The sequence below is a fragment of the Camellia sinensis genome, chromosome 15 (genome assembly GCF_055761805.1).
Source record: "Camellia sinensis isolate YWXY chromosome 15, ASM5576180v1, whole genome shotgun sequence".
Taxonomy (NCBI): Eukaryota; Viridiplantae; Streptophyta; class Magnoliopsida; order Ericales; family Theaceae; genus Camellia; species Camellia sinensis.
In genome coordinates, this window is record NC_138975.1 from 27,745,826 (window position 1) to 27,761,922 (window position 16,097).

At 35.8% G+C, this 16,097-nt stretch overlaps 2 protein-coding genes across 2 annotated transcripts; both read left to right on the forward strand.

Annotated features, from left to right (window-relative positions):
- The first annotated feature begins 10,181 nt into the window (after positions 1-10,181).
- Positions 10,182-11,223, forward strand: LOC145812879 (L10-interacting MYB domain-containing protein-like). Its single transcript, XM_082908104.1, has 2 exons — positions 10,182-10,568; positions 10,696-11,223. Exons 1-2 carry the CDS (start codon positions 10,182-10,184, stop codon positions 11,221-11,223), a joined length of 915 nt encoding a protein of 304 aa, XP_082764230.1.
- Positions 11,224-12,241: 1,018 nt separating this feature from the next.
- Positions 12,242-13,959, forward strand: LOC114277231 (uncharacterized). The gene is made up of 3 exons (XM_028219103.2): positions 12,242-13,084; positions 13,157-13,387; positions 13,470-13,959. The coding sequence occupies exons 1-3, from the start codon at positions 12,530-12,532 to the stop codon at positions 13,548-13,550; spliced, it is 867 nt and encodes a 288-aa protein (XP_028074904.2). The 5' UTR covers positions 12,242-12,529; the 3' UTR covers positions 13,551-13,959.
- The last annotated feature ends 2,138 nt before the right edge of the window (positions 13,960-16,097 follow it).

Consider the following 16,097-nt stretch of genomic DNA (forward strand, 5'->3'; position numbering starts at 1 on the left):
TGCTTACCACTCCCAGTAGGGATGTCGTCCCTAACCTTTTCTTTCTAGCCGTTGTTGGCCATCTATTCCTCTTTCTTTCCCACAGACGGCGCCAAATTGTGGATGTTGATTTCTGACCACATAACCAAAGGGGGAACTCAGTTGGAGAGCACCAACAAAATAGATTGAGCTCGAACAACCTGTCATAGAAAGATAAGATTCCGGCGGTGGTTTGTCTACCTAGGGACACTCCGATGATCAAGTCAGTTATCTCTCAATGATAGCAAAAGTGCTTACCTTACTATTCAGAATACAAAAAGCATACCTTAGACCCACGAGGGTGCCTGTCTTTTATAGCCAACACTGACCTAATCCCAATAGAAGCTTAGCTCCAATGGATTCTGTCTCACTGTTAATCTTGGACTCCCAGTTAGATTGAAATAAACTCTCTAAGAGTCTCATCTTTATCCAAACTGAAGTCCTCCCCAATTTTAGGGCTCTTGTCCCTTATCCGCTTATCTCAGATTCCGGTAGTCTCGTAGATTACCTCGGCATCATGATCAGGACACATAGCACCTCGGCTGACACTTCGATGTCACCTCGGCCACGTGTTGTTACTCAAAAATTGTGTCCCCACAATTTCAGCAACATTTCAACAACATTTTAGCTGCATTGTCATTTCAAAACAAAAGAAATACAACTAAATCTTCACCCCAATCAACACATTCAACAGCTAACAAACTTATATTACCATTAAAATTAAAAAAAAAATCTGAAATTTTCAAATAAAAACCCAAATATTGGAGAAAGTTTGGAGGAGTACAAACCTATATTTTTCTTCAATCGGTTGCAGAAAGGCATCGGCAATGGAAGGGTGTTGACGGCAGTAGGATGGTGGCGGCGGCGGCGGGGCGTCGGGAGGCAAGGTTGGAGTGTCGTCTCTCTCTTCTTCTCTCTCTCAGTCTGCTTTGTATATCTATTGCGTGTATAAGGTAGTTATGAGGGAATTTTGAAATATATATATATTTTTAAATTACTCACCAAAACTATGTTGTTTTGGTGAGGTTGCATCTCAGCCCTTAGAAGTTGAGTGGGACACGTGTCAGCCATCCATGAATCACTGTAGGAAATCACTCTAGAAGATCTTAACGCCACCAAAGGATCTTTGTCGTGTGGCTTTTTTATTCGAATAGACAACCATGCCTTTATCTTTTCTTATACTAATATAAATAAATAATAAATTACATTTACTTTAAAATTTTAATTTTTTTCAAGTTTAAATTTACGCTATTATGTTAAACAGAAATCTTAGTTAGTGTTCTGAAACATTTGCTTATCCTTATATTAAGTGGCCGATTTTTTTTTTATTTCAACACAAATAATTATGCAAAGCGATGCACAGAGAATACTTTGATCACTCATGCAACATACATATTATAATATTAATTTTTTTATTGTTACTTATTTAAGTTACACATACATTGTATGTGTTAGCCGCTAGTATGAATATGACAGGACTTGAAAAGGTTTTGGGACTCATCGTGAGTCATGTTTCGATAATTTGAATCGTGCATTTTGTAGGAATTTTTATATCTATTATTCATTAAAAAAATTAAATCAATCCGATAATTCTAATTTTTTCCTTTATAGTGTTTGTGTTCACAAAAATGAATAGTCAATTTTAAAAAACATACTTGTTAATTTTTTCAGAGACAAATGCAATAATAAAAAAAAAAAAGTTACGATTATTTGATCGATCTATTTTTTTTCATGAATGAATGATATATATTGAATGCTCTATAAAATAAATGGTTCAAATTATCAAAACAAGATTCATGATGAGCCTCACAGGCTTTTTAAATTCTTTCATGTTGGGATGTAAAAATAAGATAAACCTAACCATTGACTCCAAATACAATAAGTTTCAGAGTTTTGACATAATTATAATAACTTTTCTTTTAAAAAAATTAAAAGGACCAAAATTAATATAAATAGTGTACTGTTACAAAAATAAATAACATAAATATGTTTTTGTAATTGTCTCTTATTTTTAAAGAGTGCTACTATTAGCACCCTATCAATTATTTTAGACCTTCTATTTTTTAGTTTTTTTTTATTACAATAATAATCTCAAATGAAATTACTGAAATGACATAAAAAATGTTGGGATATCCCATCTCACAATTAAACTTACTCACCCAATACATCATGAGTTAGGATTTATGAGGCCACTCACCTCCATCACCACCTATCCAATCTTCTCCAAAGTCCACATTCAAAACTTACCCACCCTCAAAATCTTGAAAACTTTTTAGCGGCAATATTTCAGCAATAGCGATGGCAACTATTTAATTACATACACTTCTTCGACAATGACAATGAGTGAAAGTTTTTCTGGCAATCACAACTCCATGAAACGAGAAGAGTACAATAATAAAAATTCAAAAGAGGTTCATAACTTTGTTGGTATTCTTAGCTCAGATGAGACTGGCCTTGTAAGAGTAAGTTTCTTGAAAAAAAATGACAAAAATAATAAAAACTATTCATTATTTTTTCAAACTGTACTTCCAAACATATGATCAAAATTCGGGAACCTAAGTCCGAACATTGTTTATTTGTTCAGGAACAAGTAACTGAACATTTCTTATTTGTTCGTGAACATATAACCGAAGCAGTAGCAGAAGCATACAAACAAAGGAGGTCAGAACTGTAAGTTTCTGAATATTTCTGTATATTCCAAATTGTATTTGTTTACAAAGAGTTCATTAGTTTATATAGCCCTAAATCTATGACTGAAGAAGGAAATACAACAATCTTGCCTAATATGTGTCTAATTCCTAATATACACAATACCATATATACACAATATATTCTCACACCCCTGCTCAAACTCAAGGTGTTTTAGCAAAAAACACTGAGAGTTTGCTAAAAAGAAACTGAAATCGAGCGGTAGTGTGAGTTTTGGTGAAGAAGTCCTCATGTTGCAAAGCTGAGGAGACAAAAGGAAGCAAGATAGAGCCAAACTGCAGATGCTGTCAAACAAAGTGACAATCAATCCCAATATGTTTTGTCCGTTCATGGAAGACAGTATTGTGGGCAATTTGAATAGCACTGAGGTTGTCATAATAAAGAGAGGTCGGAAAAGACTGAGGGACGCCCAAGTTACAAAGAAGACAACGAAACCAGACAACTTTAGCAGCAGCATGAGCCATAGCATGATACTCAGCTTCGGCAGTAAAGCGAGCAATAATAGTTTGTTTCTTTTTTTTCCAAGAGATCAAGGAATCACCAAGAAACATACAGAAATCAGATGTAGACTTACGATCAGTAACATCACCGGCCCAATCAGAGTCAGTATAGGCCACCAAGTCCAGAGAGGAAGTAGAGGACAATAGTAAACCCTGAAATATAGTATCTCGGAGATAGCGAAGAATCTGAACCAAGGCAGCCCAATATGTGGAGCGAGGAGCAGAGACAATCTGGCTAACCGCATGAACACCATAGGCAAGATCAGGACGAGTAACCCTCAGATAGACTAAGCAACCCATGAGCTCTTGATATAGAGTAGGATCGTCCAGAAGAACACCATCAGTAGTGTTGAGCTTTACATTAAGCTCAATTGGGGTATCAGAAATCTTAGTGTCAGTAAGACCGGCACGATGAATAACCTCATTGGCATACTTAGCCTGAGAGAGAAAGTAGTCCTTGGGAGAAGAAGCTACCTTAATACCAAGAAAATACCGTAATAGGCCCAAATCCTTCATTTCAAAGGTGCGGAAAAGATATTGCTTGACCTTAGATATAGCAGAAGAGTCAGAACCAGTGATGATCATATCAACCACGTATAGTAATAGCGCAAAAAATCTAGCAGAGGTGCGGAGAAGAAATAAGGCAGAGTCCTAGGCACAAGGATGAAACCCAAGTTTAGTAACAGCAATCTAAAAGCGATCATACCAAGCACGATGAGACTGCTTCAGACCATACAAAGCATGCCAAAGGCGACAAACCTGTCCAGAGGAATGGTGAAAGCTAGGGAGAGGACGCATGTAAACCTCCTCAGTAAGATGGCCATTAAGAAAAACATTCTTAACATCTATCTGATAAAGAGGCCAAGAATGAACATCAGCGATAGAGATCAAAGTACGGACAATAGTTATCTTGGCAACAGGAGCAAAGGTCTCCTCATAATCAATACCATACTCTTGTGAGAAACCTTTGGTAACCAGATGAACTTTGTAGTGCTCAAGAGAACCATCAGAATGAGTCTTGACTTTGTAGACCCATTTGCAACCAACCAAATTCTTACCAGTAGGCAAAGGAACCAACTCCTAAATACTAGTTTTCTGTAAAGTACACAGTTCATCTTCCATGGCTTGAATCCAATGAGGATCCTGACAGGCCTCCTTGTAAGACTGAAGTTCTGAAAAAGAGTGAATAGTAGACAAAAAAGTATAATAGGAAGCAGAAAAACATGTATTAGACCAACCCAACCTATTTGGAGGATGATGTGCTTGAGTAGGATATCGGTGTGTAGCAGGATCAGAGTCGTCAGAAGTAGGAGGATCAGTAGCAAGGGCAGAGGCAACTGATGAAGGAGGAGCCTTGCGACGAGAACAAACTAATAACGGATGAGGAAAATAAATTAAATGAGGAGTAACAGCTAGAGGTGAAGCAGGAGGAGAAGATGGAACAAGCTTAAGAGGAACTGTGGAGATGTACTCATCAGATGGGACCTTAGAAGGAAATGAATCAATATGAACCAAATCCTCTTTGAAAACTAAGGCAGTGAGAGGAGGAAGCTGAAAGTAAGGTAAACGTTGTAGAAAAAAAACATAACAGGAGACATAAAGACGACAAGAAACAAGGTTGTAACACTGATAGCCTTTTTGGGTAGGACTATAATCCAAAAAGACACAGAGGACAGGTCGGGCACTAAGTTTAGTCCTATCTTTGTGGAGAAGAAGAACAAAATAGGCAGACCCAAACACACGAAGAAGGGAGTAGTTAGAAATTTGGGAGAACAAAGCCTCATAAGGAGACTGACCAGAAAGAAGGGGAGTAGGTATGCAGTTGAGAAGAAAAGTAGCAGTAAGAATTGCCTCCCCCCAAAATGGAGCCGGAACTAAGGCAGAGAGAAGAAGAGACCTAGCTGTCTTAAGAAGATGATGGTGTTTACGCTCGGCTCAACCATTTTGGGTAGGTGTATCTGTACAGGAAGTTTGGTGAATTGTACCCAAATTGGCCAAATAATCACATAACTTATTTTTAAAATATTTCCCTCCCAAGTCAGACCATAACACTTTAATTGTAGACCCAAACTGAGTAGTAATCATAGATTGAAAGATACGGTATATCTGATAGAAATCGGACTTATGAGTCATAGGAAAAATCCAAGTGTAATGGGTGCAGTCATCAACAAATGACACATAGTATGCAGAACCCCCATTGGTGAGAGTAGGAGAAGGGCCCCAAACATCAATATAAACTAAAGAAAAAGGTGTAGCAGATATAAAAGTACTTTTACGAAAAGGTAAGGCTGTCATTTTGGCAAGTTTACATCCCCAACACTCAGTTAGTTGACTAGGAAAAATTTTACCCAATATACCTGACTGAGCTAAAGACCGTAAGCGCCCTAATTTGGAATACCACAAATAGAAAGGATTTGACAGAAAATCTAACTGAAAAAAGAAAAGCCAATCAGAGAGGTAGTCATAGGCAGATGCAAGCTCTCCACCACTTAGAGGTCTCCAACTTTACGGCCAATCCCAATCTATTGCTTGGACATTCGATCTTGTACAAAACAGATAGAAGAAGAAAATATAACATCAAAACTAGAGGCATCAAGTTGACTAATAGATAGTAAACTGACAGATAACTGAGGAACATATAAGACAGATGGAATAGAGACTACAGACATAGTAGACGGCAGAACAGACCCAACAGATATAATTGACATGCCAGACCCATTAGCAGCATTAAGAGTAATAGGAAAGAAATGGGGAGTACAATTCTGAAGTAAGGAGAGATGATGAGTCATATGATGAGGGGCACCAGAGTCAAAAAGCCAGACAGATGAAGAGATACCTGGAGAAGATCTAAGCAAACCTGAATAAAGAGAAGAAACAATGGAGGCAGATGGGGATGGCTGTAAGGTAGACAGCGTATGCTGAAGCTGACTAATCTGAGCACTCAAGGAAGCCAAGTTAGGGTCAGAAGTTGGAGCAGATCTAATAGAATCAGTGGAAGCCTGAAAAATACTCAGAGAAGAAAGGCAAAACTGGGTCCAAGACTGCTGAGAAGATGAGCCAGACAGGCTTCTCTTCTTGGGACAGTGACACTTCCAATGACCCCTCTTCTGATAGAAGGCACATTCATTAAAAGCTAGAGACATTGTAATAACCAAAAAACTCAGGGGTTCAAGTGTAATAACCCAAAATCAGAACCAGAGAGATCAAACTATAATAAACAAAAAGGTTATCCAACAAACCCACAAATGAAATAATAACTAGGTGTGGCCCAAATATACCACTCAGATTTTTATTTTATTTTTTTACCCTAACACCTACAAATATTAGAATTTGAATGACTCAATAATATAAACCAGAGTTTGAGGAAGACCCAAGAGAGAAAGAGAGAGAGTATGAAGCCGAAGTCCAAGCTGAAGAGGGGTTAGACAGAGATCGCGAGAGAGTGAGACATTCACAACCACAGACCAGAGATGGAGGCTTCGTGAGATAGGGAGAGAGGTTTCACGACCACAAACGTGAGTCTAGAGAGAGAGAGAGAGAGAAGTCATGATTCTAATGGTGACGAACCAGACGAACTAGAGAGGGCTGATATGAACTAGAGAAGTCGTGAGTGAAGGTTGATGATGGTCATAAACCAGAAGAACTAGAGATGGGTCAAGACAGATGACCCCTCGACTAGCGAAGACGAGCCAAGATGGTGACATTTGAAGCACCTAGGGTTTCAAATTGAGCTCTAATACCATGTAAGTTTCTGAATATTTATGTATATTCCAAATTGTATTTGTTTACAAAAAGTTCATCAGTTTATGTAGCCCTAAATCTATGATTGAAGAAGGAAATACAACAATCTTGCCTAATACGTGTCTAATTTCTAATATACACAATACCATACATACACACAATGCCATATATACACAATATATTCTCACAAGACCACCCTTGGGTAGTCATCTGGCCAGTTGACCGGAGGGTGAAATAATACCCAGTTTTGCTTACATAAAGAGCATACAAGTACAGTGAGGCCATGAATGAATCACAAAAAATAAACAAGAGAAGTATGAAAGTGAATTGTGTTGTGTGTGTGGAAAGTGGTAATAGAAAAAAAAAATCAAACAGATTGACAAATCTCGTAATGGAGCAGAGAAAAAACTTCTTAATCATCACAAATTTTTTCCATTAGTTTTGGAAGGTTCCATCGTCGAGGGTTTTGTTAGGATTTTGGGAGAGAGACTTTTTCGGGTGTGGGGGGTGTGAGGACATGTATTTGAATGGGTGAAATATTTTTATAAGGATAATTTTGGTATTATTTGGGGGGAGAAAAGAAATTTTCAAGGTTTTAGAATTTATAAGTGAGGGTCCAAAAAAATGAGGGATTTAAAATAATTAATGGGGTGTTAATAGCAGTACTCTTTTTAAATTATTGATAAAAAAAAATTAAGTATTACATAAAATAAAATTTTAAAAAAGATTAATGCCTTATTCACACAATTCTCTTTCCTCAAACCATTTTTGTTTAGAAATAGGAACAATGTCCCATAAATCCTAACGAACAGACTTGTGGACTAATTAATCCCACATTTATTTTAGTAAATGCATAGGTACCATATGTTAATTGACATATTTTCCATTTGTTGTGATATGGACAAAATAAACATTCCATTAGGGAAATGGGGAAAATTAGTCTAAGGTCCTTCTTCCATTTTTAGTAAGGGAAGAGATCTACAATATTATTTTATGATGTCTATCGTCCCTTAATCCCACACCCATATATCATAGAGAAATTTGATTCTCTCACATTAAATCTCTCTTTATCTATTCGAAACCTACCAAACTCAACACATAAACCCAGAACCAGCCCACTCCTGCTCTTTGGTGGTGTTTGGTGAAGCTTTTTTTGCCCAACTTTTGGCTTTTAGCTTAAAAAAAGCTAATTTAAGCTGTTTGGTTGCCTGGTATCTGCTTCAGCTTCAACTTCTACAGATTATTGGCAAGGAGAAAAAAGCTGAAATTCAAAAGCTGGTTCAACCAGCTTCAGATTCTCGCTGGTAAATCGCGGAAGGCATTTGACTTAAATGTCCTATGTGTTTTGAAAGATTTACCCTTATACCACCTATATATGTTCTTTTTTTTGCCCTAATCTTGTCTTTGGCAAGAGATCAGCAGCAACACAGCAACGCAGTAGCAAGTTGCGATCTGGTTCAGTTCCGGAGGCATGAAGCTCTGGTTTGTTTCCGGCGTTGGTTTGCTTCCGGCGACGTGCGGCTCTGATTCGTTTCCGACTCTGGTTCGTTTCCTTCATCTTTGATTTTTCTTTTTCTTGCTTGGCATGCATGTTTATATATATATATATATATGTGTGTGTGTGTGTGTGTGTGTGTATTGTTTTGATTATGTTTGATTTTAAATTTGTTCAGCATGTATTTCAAATATATATATGTATTTCAAATTTGTTCAAATTGGGGAAAATAAGAATAGTTAGGGTTTAGGAAAATTTTGGGGAAATTTATTTTGATGTTAAAAATTTGTGTAAGAGTTGGTTTATTAATGCTCTGTTTGTATGAATCAAAAAAAAAAAATGCTTTGTTTGTGTAGGAGTTAAAAATTTTACTGTGATATTTCTATTAAAAAAATCATAATAATAAAAATTTGGGAAAATTTATTCATTCTTTGATGTTAAAAGTTTGTTCAAGTTATTTATTTATTTTTTTTCCTGCTAGTGATGCAGGAAAAAATCTGTGCTTAAGAGAAATGGACAAAATTTTAGCTTATATTTGGAGAAATTAGTATGGCATAATTTTTTTCAGAATGGGATCTCTAACTGTGCTTCAATCTAAGGATTCAAGGATTTCTAAATGGAATAGAAAAAAGAAATTTATTTTTAAAAAAAGAAGGATTTATTTCACTCACTTATGCATACAAGATTAAAAATCACTGAGTACAAAACATATAGATAGAAGCCACGCAAAGCAAATCAAATTAATCAAAATATGAAAAGTGAGCTCTAAACTAATCACAGAATTATTGATATATAACAAACAAATTACTAAGAGAAGATTGTCATATGAGTGAGCTCTTGTGAATAAGAGCACAAAGTTATCTATGACTGACAGTAGGCATGTCTTTTGAATGTTCATATATATTTGGAGCTTTTGTTCTAAACTTAATCTGTATGTTCGTGTGACTTGAGTGGATGTGTTTTGGTGAAGATCATTTATTTTGTGGCTAATTCATCAATTTTTTGGGGCTATTTGTTTAATTGTCCTTGTCTTAGATCTGTCTGTTTGTTTTAAATTTCTGAGAGCTGTTTCATAAATATGCATTGGTTCATAAATTTCAGAATTTCAGAATTTAATGCAACACATATCATAAATATGTGTTTTGGTTTCATAAATGACTTGAGTGGATGTGTTTTGGTTTCATAAATTTCAGAGTGGATGTGTTTTGGTTTCATAAATTTCAGAATTTAATGCCTAACTAGAACATCTCTCATGTTTAATACAACACATATCATAAATATGAATAATAATCATGTGTGTCAAACATGCATTGGTTCTTTTAATAAGAATGTCAAATTGGGTTTTGTGTCTAATGTTAGATTTACTAGAGCATCATGAATTAGATATGAACACTCAATACTACATGTGACATACAACAACAGTATAATCATTGGAAAATAAATGATGATCATGAGTAGAGAAGGTAGTTCGAACTATATTCTTTTCTCATATCTTAGATATAAAAGATTACTAACAGAAAATAAATACTAAATATATAGCATATTAAATTATGAACAAGAGAACTAATTTTGATTTTATATAGCATATTAAATATATAGAATAGGTAATATCATCCTGATTTTACATAAGGACTAATTTTGACTATTTCAACTGGCCCTTTAAAGTAAATCAAATTTCTGAAAGAGTTGTCTTTGGTGAATCATGTTTTTAATAGAAAATGAGTTCCCAACCACCACCACAATCTCCAACAACTACAAAGAGTAAAGGAAAAGCTTCCCAAAACTCCCAACCCTCACAAGGTTTAAAGGCACATTGGGACACAAAATCTACTGAAATTTTTGTCAAACTTTGTGTGGAGCAAGTGAAAGCAGGTCACAGACCTGGCACGCACTTAGATAGGGTTGGTTGGGAAGCAGTTATTAACAAGTTCAAAATTGCAACTGGAAAGTCATATGTTCGCATTCAGCTTAAAAATCATTGGGATACCTTAAAAAAGGAGTGGGGTCTTTGGAAAAATCTATTGAGAGGTGAGACGGGGCTGGGGTTAGATCCCTTGACTGGAGCTATCATGGCATCTGATGATTGGTGGAATTTGAAGCTACAGGTCAGTGAATTATGTTAATTTTTTTTTTCTTGGTCACTTGTACTTGAGCTTTATAATTTATATATTTGTAATATTTGTCCATATTTTGTTATTGAGGTATCCTGATGCGGCCAAATTTCGTGAGAAGCCATTGACATTGACCGATGACATGGACATACTATTCTCTGATGTTTCTGCAACTGGTGAGTGGGCATACACTCCAAGCTCTGGAGTGTTTCTTGACACTGAGGGATCTCACACCCCACTTGGTGATGATACTGATACGAAAATTCATCCATCTGAATTGAGCAACCAATGTCGTCGCCAAAAAAAGGGTCCATCAAAGAAACAAAAGGGGAACAAAAAACAACCGGTTGCCAGTGAGTTGAGTAAGACACTTAACCGCATTGTCGATGCTGTGGAGGCATCATCTTCAACTGGTACACAGAATGCTTCTATGCAAAATCCGCACACAATAACTGAGTGTTTGGCTAAGATTAGCACAATCTCTGGCGTTAGTAAAGACGATGACCTTTTAATTTGGGCTGCAAGGTTGTTCATGAAACCCTCACTTCGTGAGTCTTTCATGGCTTTGCCTAATGATGTGTTGCGTTTGAAGTTTATTAATCTCGAAATTGCTTTGGAAAAGGCTCGCATTCCTGGTTTTCGTGATTAGTTCATTGTGCGAATGTGTGTATGTTTTTTTTTTTATTATTTTAAAAAACATTATTAGGACTATCTTTAATTAATTTGGCTTGATGTTATATTTATGTTTGCCTCAGTGAATTATGTTTAATTTGTGCTATCACGGATGGAATAGGAAGTATTATTGCAAGTTGTGCCTTCACGGATGGAATAGGAAGTATTATTGCAAGTTGTATTTGGCCACTTGTGTGTCATGTGATTTTGCAAGTTGTGATTTTGTCCATTTGCCTGGAAGTTGTATTTTGTCCATTTGCCTGCAAGTTGAAAAGCAATTTTAAAATGATATTATTTAAATGATGAATATTGCAATTACACTGTCTATATATAGTGTGATGGTGAACTTGTTTGCCATTCCGAATTGTTAAACAACCAAGAGGCATTTCAATCTTTGCAGGTATTCAGCTGATGTTTGTTTAATTTTATTTTGTGTCTATATTCTATTATTTTGTGTGTTAAATTAATTTATGCATATGATTATTATGATCTAGGTAGGCTATATTTATGCATGGGTCAGTGAGAATGATGTATGGGGATCTGGCAAAATTATTCTGGAAGAGTTCATATTATATTATACATAAATAGCATCCTAAGTTATTTATAATTAGCATATTATATTATGCATAAAATTATTTATCATATGCATAAAATTATTCTGGAAGAGTTCATGTAATCATATTATATTATGCATAAAATTATTCATATTATATTATGCATAAAATTATTCTGGAAGAGTTCATGTAATCATGGAAGAGTTCATATTATATTATTCTAATTATTATAATTAGCATCCTAAGTTATTTAATTTTAATTGCAAGCATATGATCATTCACTTGGGATTCAATAAAAATAAACCATGTTATTGTTATTTACAATGAAACAAAAATAAAATTTAAAAATGAAATAAAATTAAACTCATTAATGTGTTACATCCCAACTTTTAGGAGTTTTCTTAGATAAAAAAAAAAACGTATGCTATTTTAAAACATATTTATCAAATTTAAGTAAATTTGAATTTTTTTAATTAATTAATTTCATGTTATTTTGTGATATATAGTACTTTGAAAACAGGACTTTAGGTGATGTCTTGAATTGAAAATACATTTTCTTACCTAAAGTCATTTTTTAAAAATAAATCATAACAACTTGCATGATAAATAAGTTTTGAAACTACTTAGGTTTGGTAGAAACTCCTATTTTTATATTGTATTCACAACATTTACCCTCATACAATAGGAATAGGTGTTGATTTTTTACCTTAATTTCTATACAGTATAAAGATGGACAATTTCAATGATGATGGTGATTATGATAATGATGGTGATTATGATAATGATGAATATGTCGCTGGATCTTCACAACAACCAAATCACCCGTATGGGAATCCTTACTTAATGGCAGCAGCAGTGGCAGGAACAATTTATGCAGAAAATTACCTAAATAAACAACCATGTAGGACATCTGCTCTCACAGGACATCAATGGATGTTAGAATTGCAACATGGTAATGCTACAAGAATATATGAAAATTTTAGAATGGGCAGGGATGTTTTTTATCAATTGTGCAATTTATTAGAGACTAACTATGAACTACAAAGTGGGAAAAAAGTTGGGGTTCAACAACAAGTTGCTATTTTTGTATTTATTGTTGGTCAACATGCAAACAATAGAAATGCTCAAGAAAGATTTCAATTATCGGGTGAAACTATTTCAAAATACTTCCATTCTGTTTTAAAAGCGTGTGTGAAAATGTCCGTGGATTGGGTGAAGCCTTGGCAGAGAAATGGGGTTCATCCGTACATAAAGAATAGCCGAAAATATTACCCTCATTTTAAGGTAACTACAAATACTCTCTCTCTGTCTCTCTCTCTCTTAAAAAAAATATTTTCTGATATTTTTTGTATGTAGAATTGCATTGGGGCAATTGATGGAACACATATCAAAGCTCATGTGGAAGCAGAATACTTACCCCGTTTCATAGGTAGGAAGGGATATGCTACACAAAACATATTGGCAGTGTGTGACTTTGACATATGTTTCACATTTGCTTGCCTGGTTGGGAGGGAAGTGCACATGACATGCGAATTTTTTGGGATACAATTAGGAATCCAAACAATAATTTTCCATATCCAGAAGGAGGTATGTATGTAACACAAATTAAGATTTATTCATTTATTCTATATTAGTTATATTTGTAATGAGTTCATATTTTACTTTGTAGATGAGTATTATTTGGTTGATTCTGGCTATCCAAACACAAAGGGTTATCTTGCGCCGTACAAAGGGGAGAGATATCATTTAGCTCAATTTGACCATCGGCCTCCTCAAACTGCACATGAAAAATTCAACAAAACACATTCATCACTCAGGAGCGTAATAGAAAGATCATTTGGTGTTTGGAAAGCAAGATGGCCTTTTATGAAAGATATTCCATGCAATTATAATTTTGTTTGTCAACGACAACTTGTTTGTGCTACTATGGCAATCCACAACTTCATTAGACGAACTAAGTTAAGGGATATTCCATTTGACTCTTATGATAAACATATTGAGTATGTCCCTGTTGACGAGGAAGCAGTGGTAGGGGAAGACCGACATGGGCATCCAGTTCGTAATGATGATTATGAGATGGATTCAAGAAGATATGAGATTTTAATGTCAATTTCTCAAGGAAATAATTATTAAAATATAATAAATTTTTTTTTGTGTAATATTTATTTCATTGTATTATTATTTAAAAATGATAGGGTTATGTTAATTTGGTGTTGGAATGATCTCTTAATATGTAATTAATAGCAAAAAGTCTAGAAAAATTCAATTTACAACTAACAAGGGTAAAAAAGACATTTACACAGCAAAAAGCTACTTCACAGCTTATTTAACAAACACTACTCAGCAACTTAAATCTATAATCCAACAGCTACACCAAACAGATTAACAGCTTCTGATTAAAGTCATAATCTATAATCTGTTAAGCTATAATCTATAATCTGTTTTAACAGCTACACCAAACGGCCCCTTTCTCTGTCTCTCTTTCTCTTCTTGACCTCTGCACATCTTCTCTCTCTAAAACTCTCTCTCTCTCTCTCTCTTCTCTCTCCCATATCCAGGGCTCCTCCCTCTTGTCTCTCTCCACCTCCTCCTTGTTTCTCTCTCTTTAACCATTCTCATTCTCTTTCTCTTTCTCTCGGTACCATCAACCACCATCGCTTTCTCAATCTTCTCCTCCACGTTTCTCAGCCATTTGCCGGTGAACTCGCTGGTAATCATGACGACGCCGCTGTAGATGTGCCCCAAGAACTCCCGAGCTCCGCGCTGCGAGGGTGCGAATTCGTTTTGTTCTCTAGTTACTACAAGTTCGAACTCATGTCACAGTTCTGAATCTAATCTCACAATGTGCGATGTAAGACCGATAAATCACCAAAGAGTCCAAATCCGGCAAATCGTTTTGGAAAACTAATTTTAATAAAGAAGTGCCAAACATGGACTGCTTTGCTAGATACAGAGTCGCCACCTAAATATTTTATTTTTGAAAAATTTAGGAAACCCTGACTCGTGCCTAAGGCCACGTGTCTGTCATCATCAAAGTTGCCTTGGCTTGGGAATTTGGGTACGAGAGGGGAAGGTCATGCAATGAGCACCCCCGCTCGCCCGATCAAAGATCGGCCTTTACTAACATGATATTTTGTTTTTGAAAACACATGTGTTCTTATTCCGGTTATTAACCTAGAATTACTAAGTGATGCCCATAGCATACAAGTATAGACTAGATCGCCTAAGTTGGAACAAAACATTGCACATTCGTTTGTTTGAAAACGGTTTAGCGATGCTACTCGCATGTAGGCTTAAATCACGGATTTTGATGAATTGTTCCAATTCAAGCAATCCAACCTTCACCCACAGGCATTCAGGCAGTTAATCACATAAACAGTTAGCCTCATGGCAAGCATGCTTTCATGGCAACATTAACACACATGCAGTATGCTAAAGCGTAAACACTTACAGTGTACTCCGAGCCAAAAAAAAGAGAACTAGTTAGAAATCATGCATGATCCTAGTTCATGTTAAGATGACTAATGCAGCACATGCCAAAATGCAGCTAAAATAGGCTCGGCTATTCTAAGATGTCATGTGAGATGCAACTTGATACATGTATTCAAATTGGAATTGAAATACAATGCTGTTAGTATGACGCGCCGAACCCAGTGCATGTAATACAGACGAATAGATACACGCATGCAAGCATAAGGTATGCTAATCGAAATATGCCCTAAAACTAACCATCATAAGTAGTTAAGTAAAAGGGAGAAATAAATGGGGATTGGAAGACATGCATCACACATACGCACGCTTATTACAACAGTTGGCCCTCTCAACGGAGGGTCCGAATAAGAAGCTAACTAGCTAATCTAAGCTAATTAAACTAATTATTATATCACAAAACTAATTAACTAACAAGCTAACTAATTAAGTACAAAACTAAACTAATTAACTAACAAGTTAACTAACTAGTTATTACAACATAAATAAGCAACTAAATGCATTAACTACTTAAGTAGAAAACCAAAGCATAAACTAGCTAAGGAAAGCAGTAAACAGAGGTCCTCGGGATGAGTAGTGCATGCATGTCCGGTTGCCTCGTTCGGAAATCCAATGCGATGCCCCGATTTGCCTCTGTTTGCAACTGTTATCAGAACCATGCACTAAGCTCCAGAAAGCTTCTAACTCACCTTGGGGACCTGTGGGAGGGTGGCCGACCACCTAAGGGTGTTGGCAGCCACCTGCCGACCACTTTTCTTAGCTATGAACCAGAAAAAGTGGTCGGCCAACTAGTTTTTCGGGCTGGCCG

What these genes read in the sequence shown, in the direction of transcription:
- LOC145812879 (XM_082908104.1), top strand. Translation starts at nt 10,182, where the DNA reads ATGAGTTCCCAACCACCACCACAATCTCCAACAACTACAAAGAGTAAA. An exon ending in GGTGGAATTTGAAGCTACAG is followed by an intron (nt 10,569 to 10,695) that starts GTCAGTGAATTA and finishes TTTCGTGAGAAG; the next exon opens with CCATTGACATTGACCGATGA.
- LOC114277231 (XM_028219103.2), top strand. Translation starts at nt 12,530, where the DNA reads ATGGACAATTTCAATGATGATGGTGATTATGATAATGATGGTGATTAT. An exon ending in AATATTACCCTCATTTTAAG is followed by an intron (nt 13,085 to 13,156) that starts GTAACTACAAAT and finishes TTTTGTATGTAG; the next exon opens with AATTGCATTGGGGCAATTGA. An exon ending in TTTTCCATATCCAGAAGGAG is followed by an intron (nt 13,388 to 13,469) that starts GTATGTATGTAA and finishes TTTACTTTGTAG; the next exon opens with ATGAGTATTATTTGGTTGAT.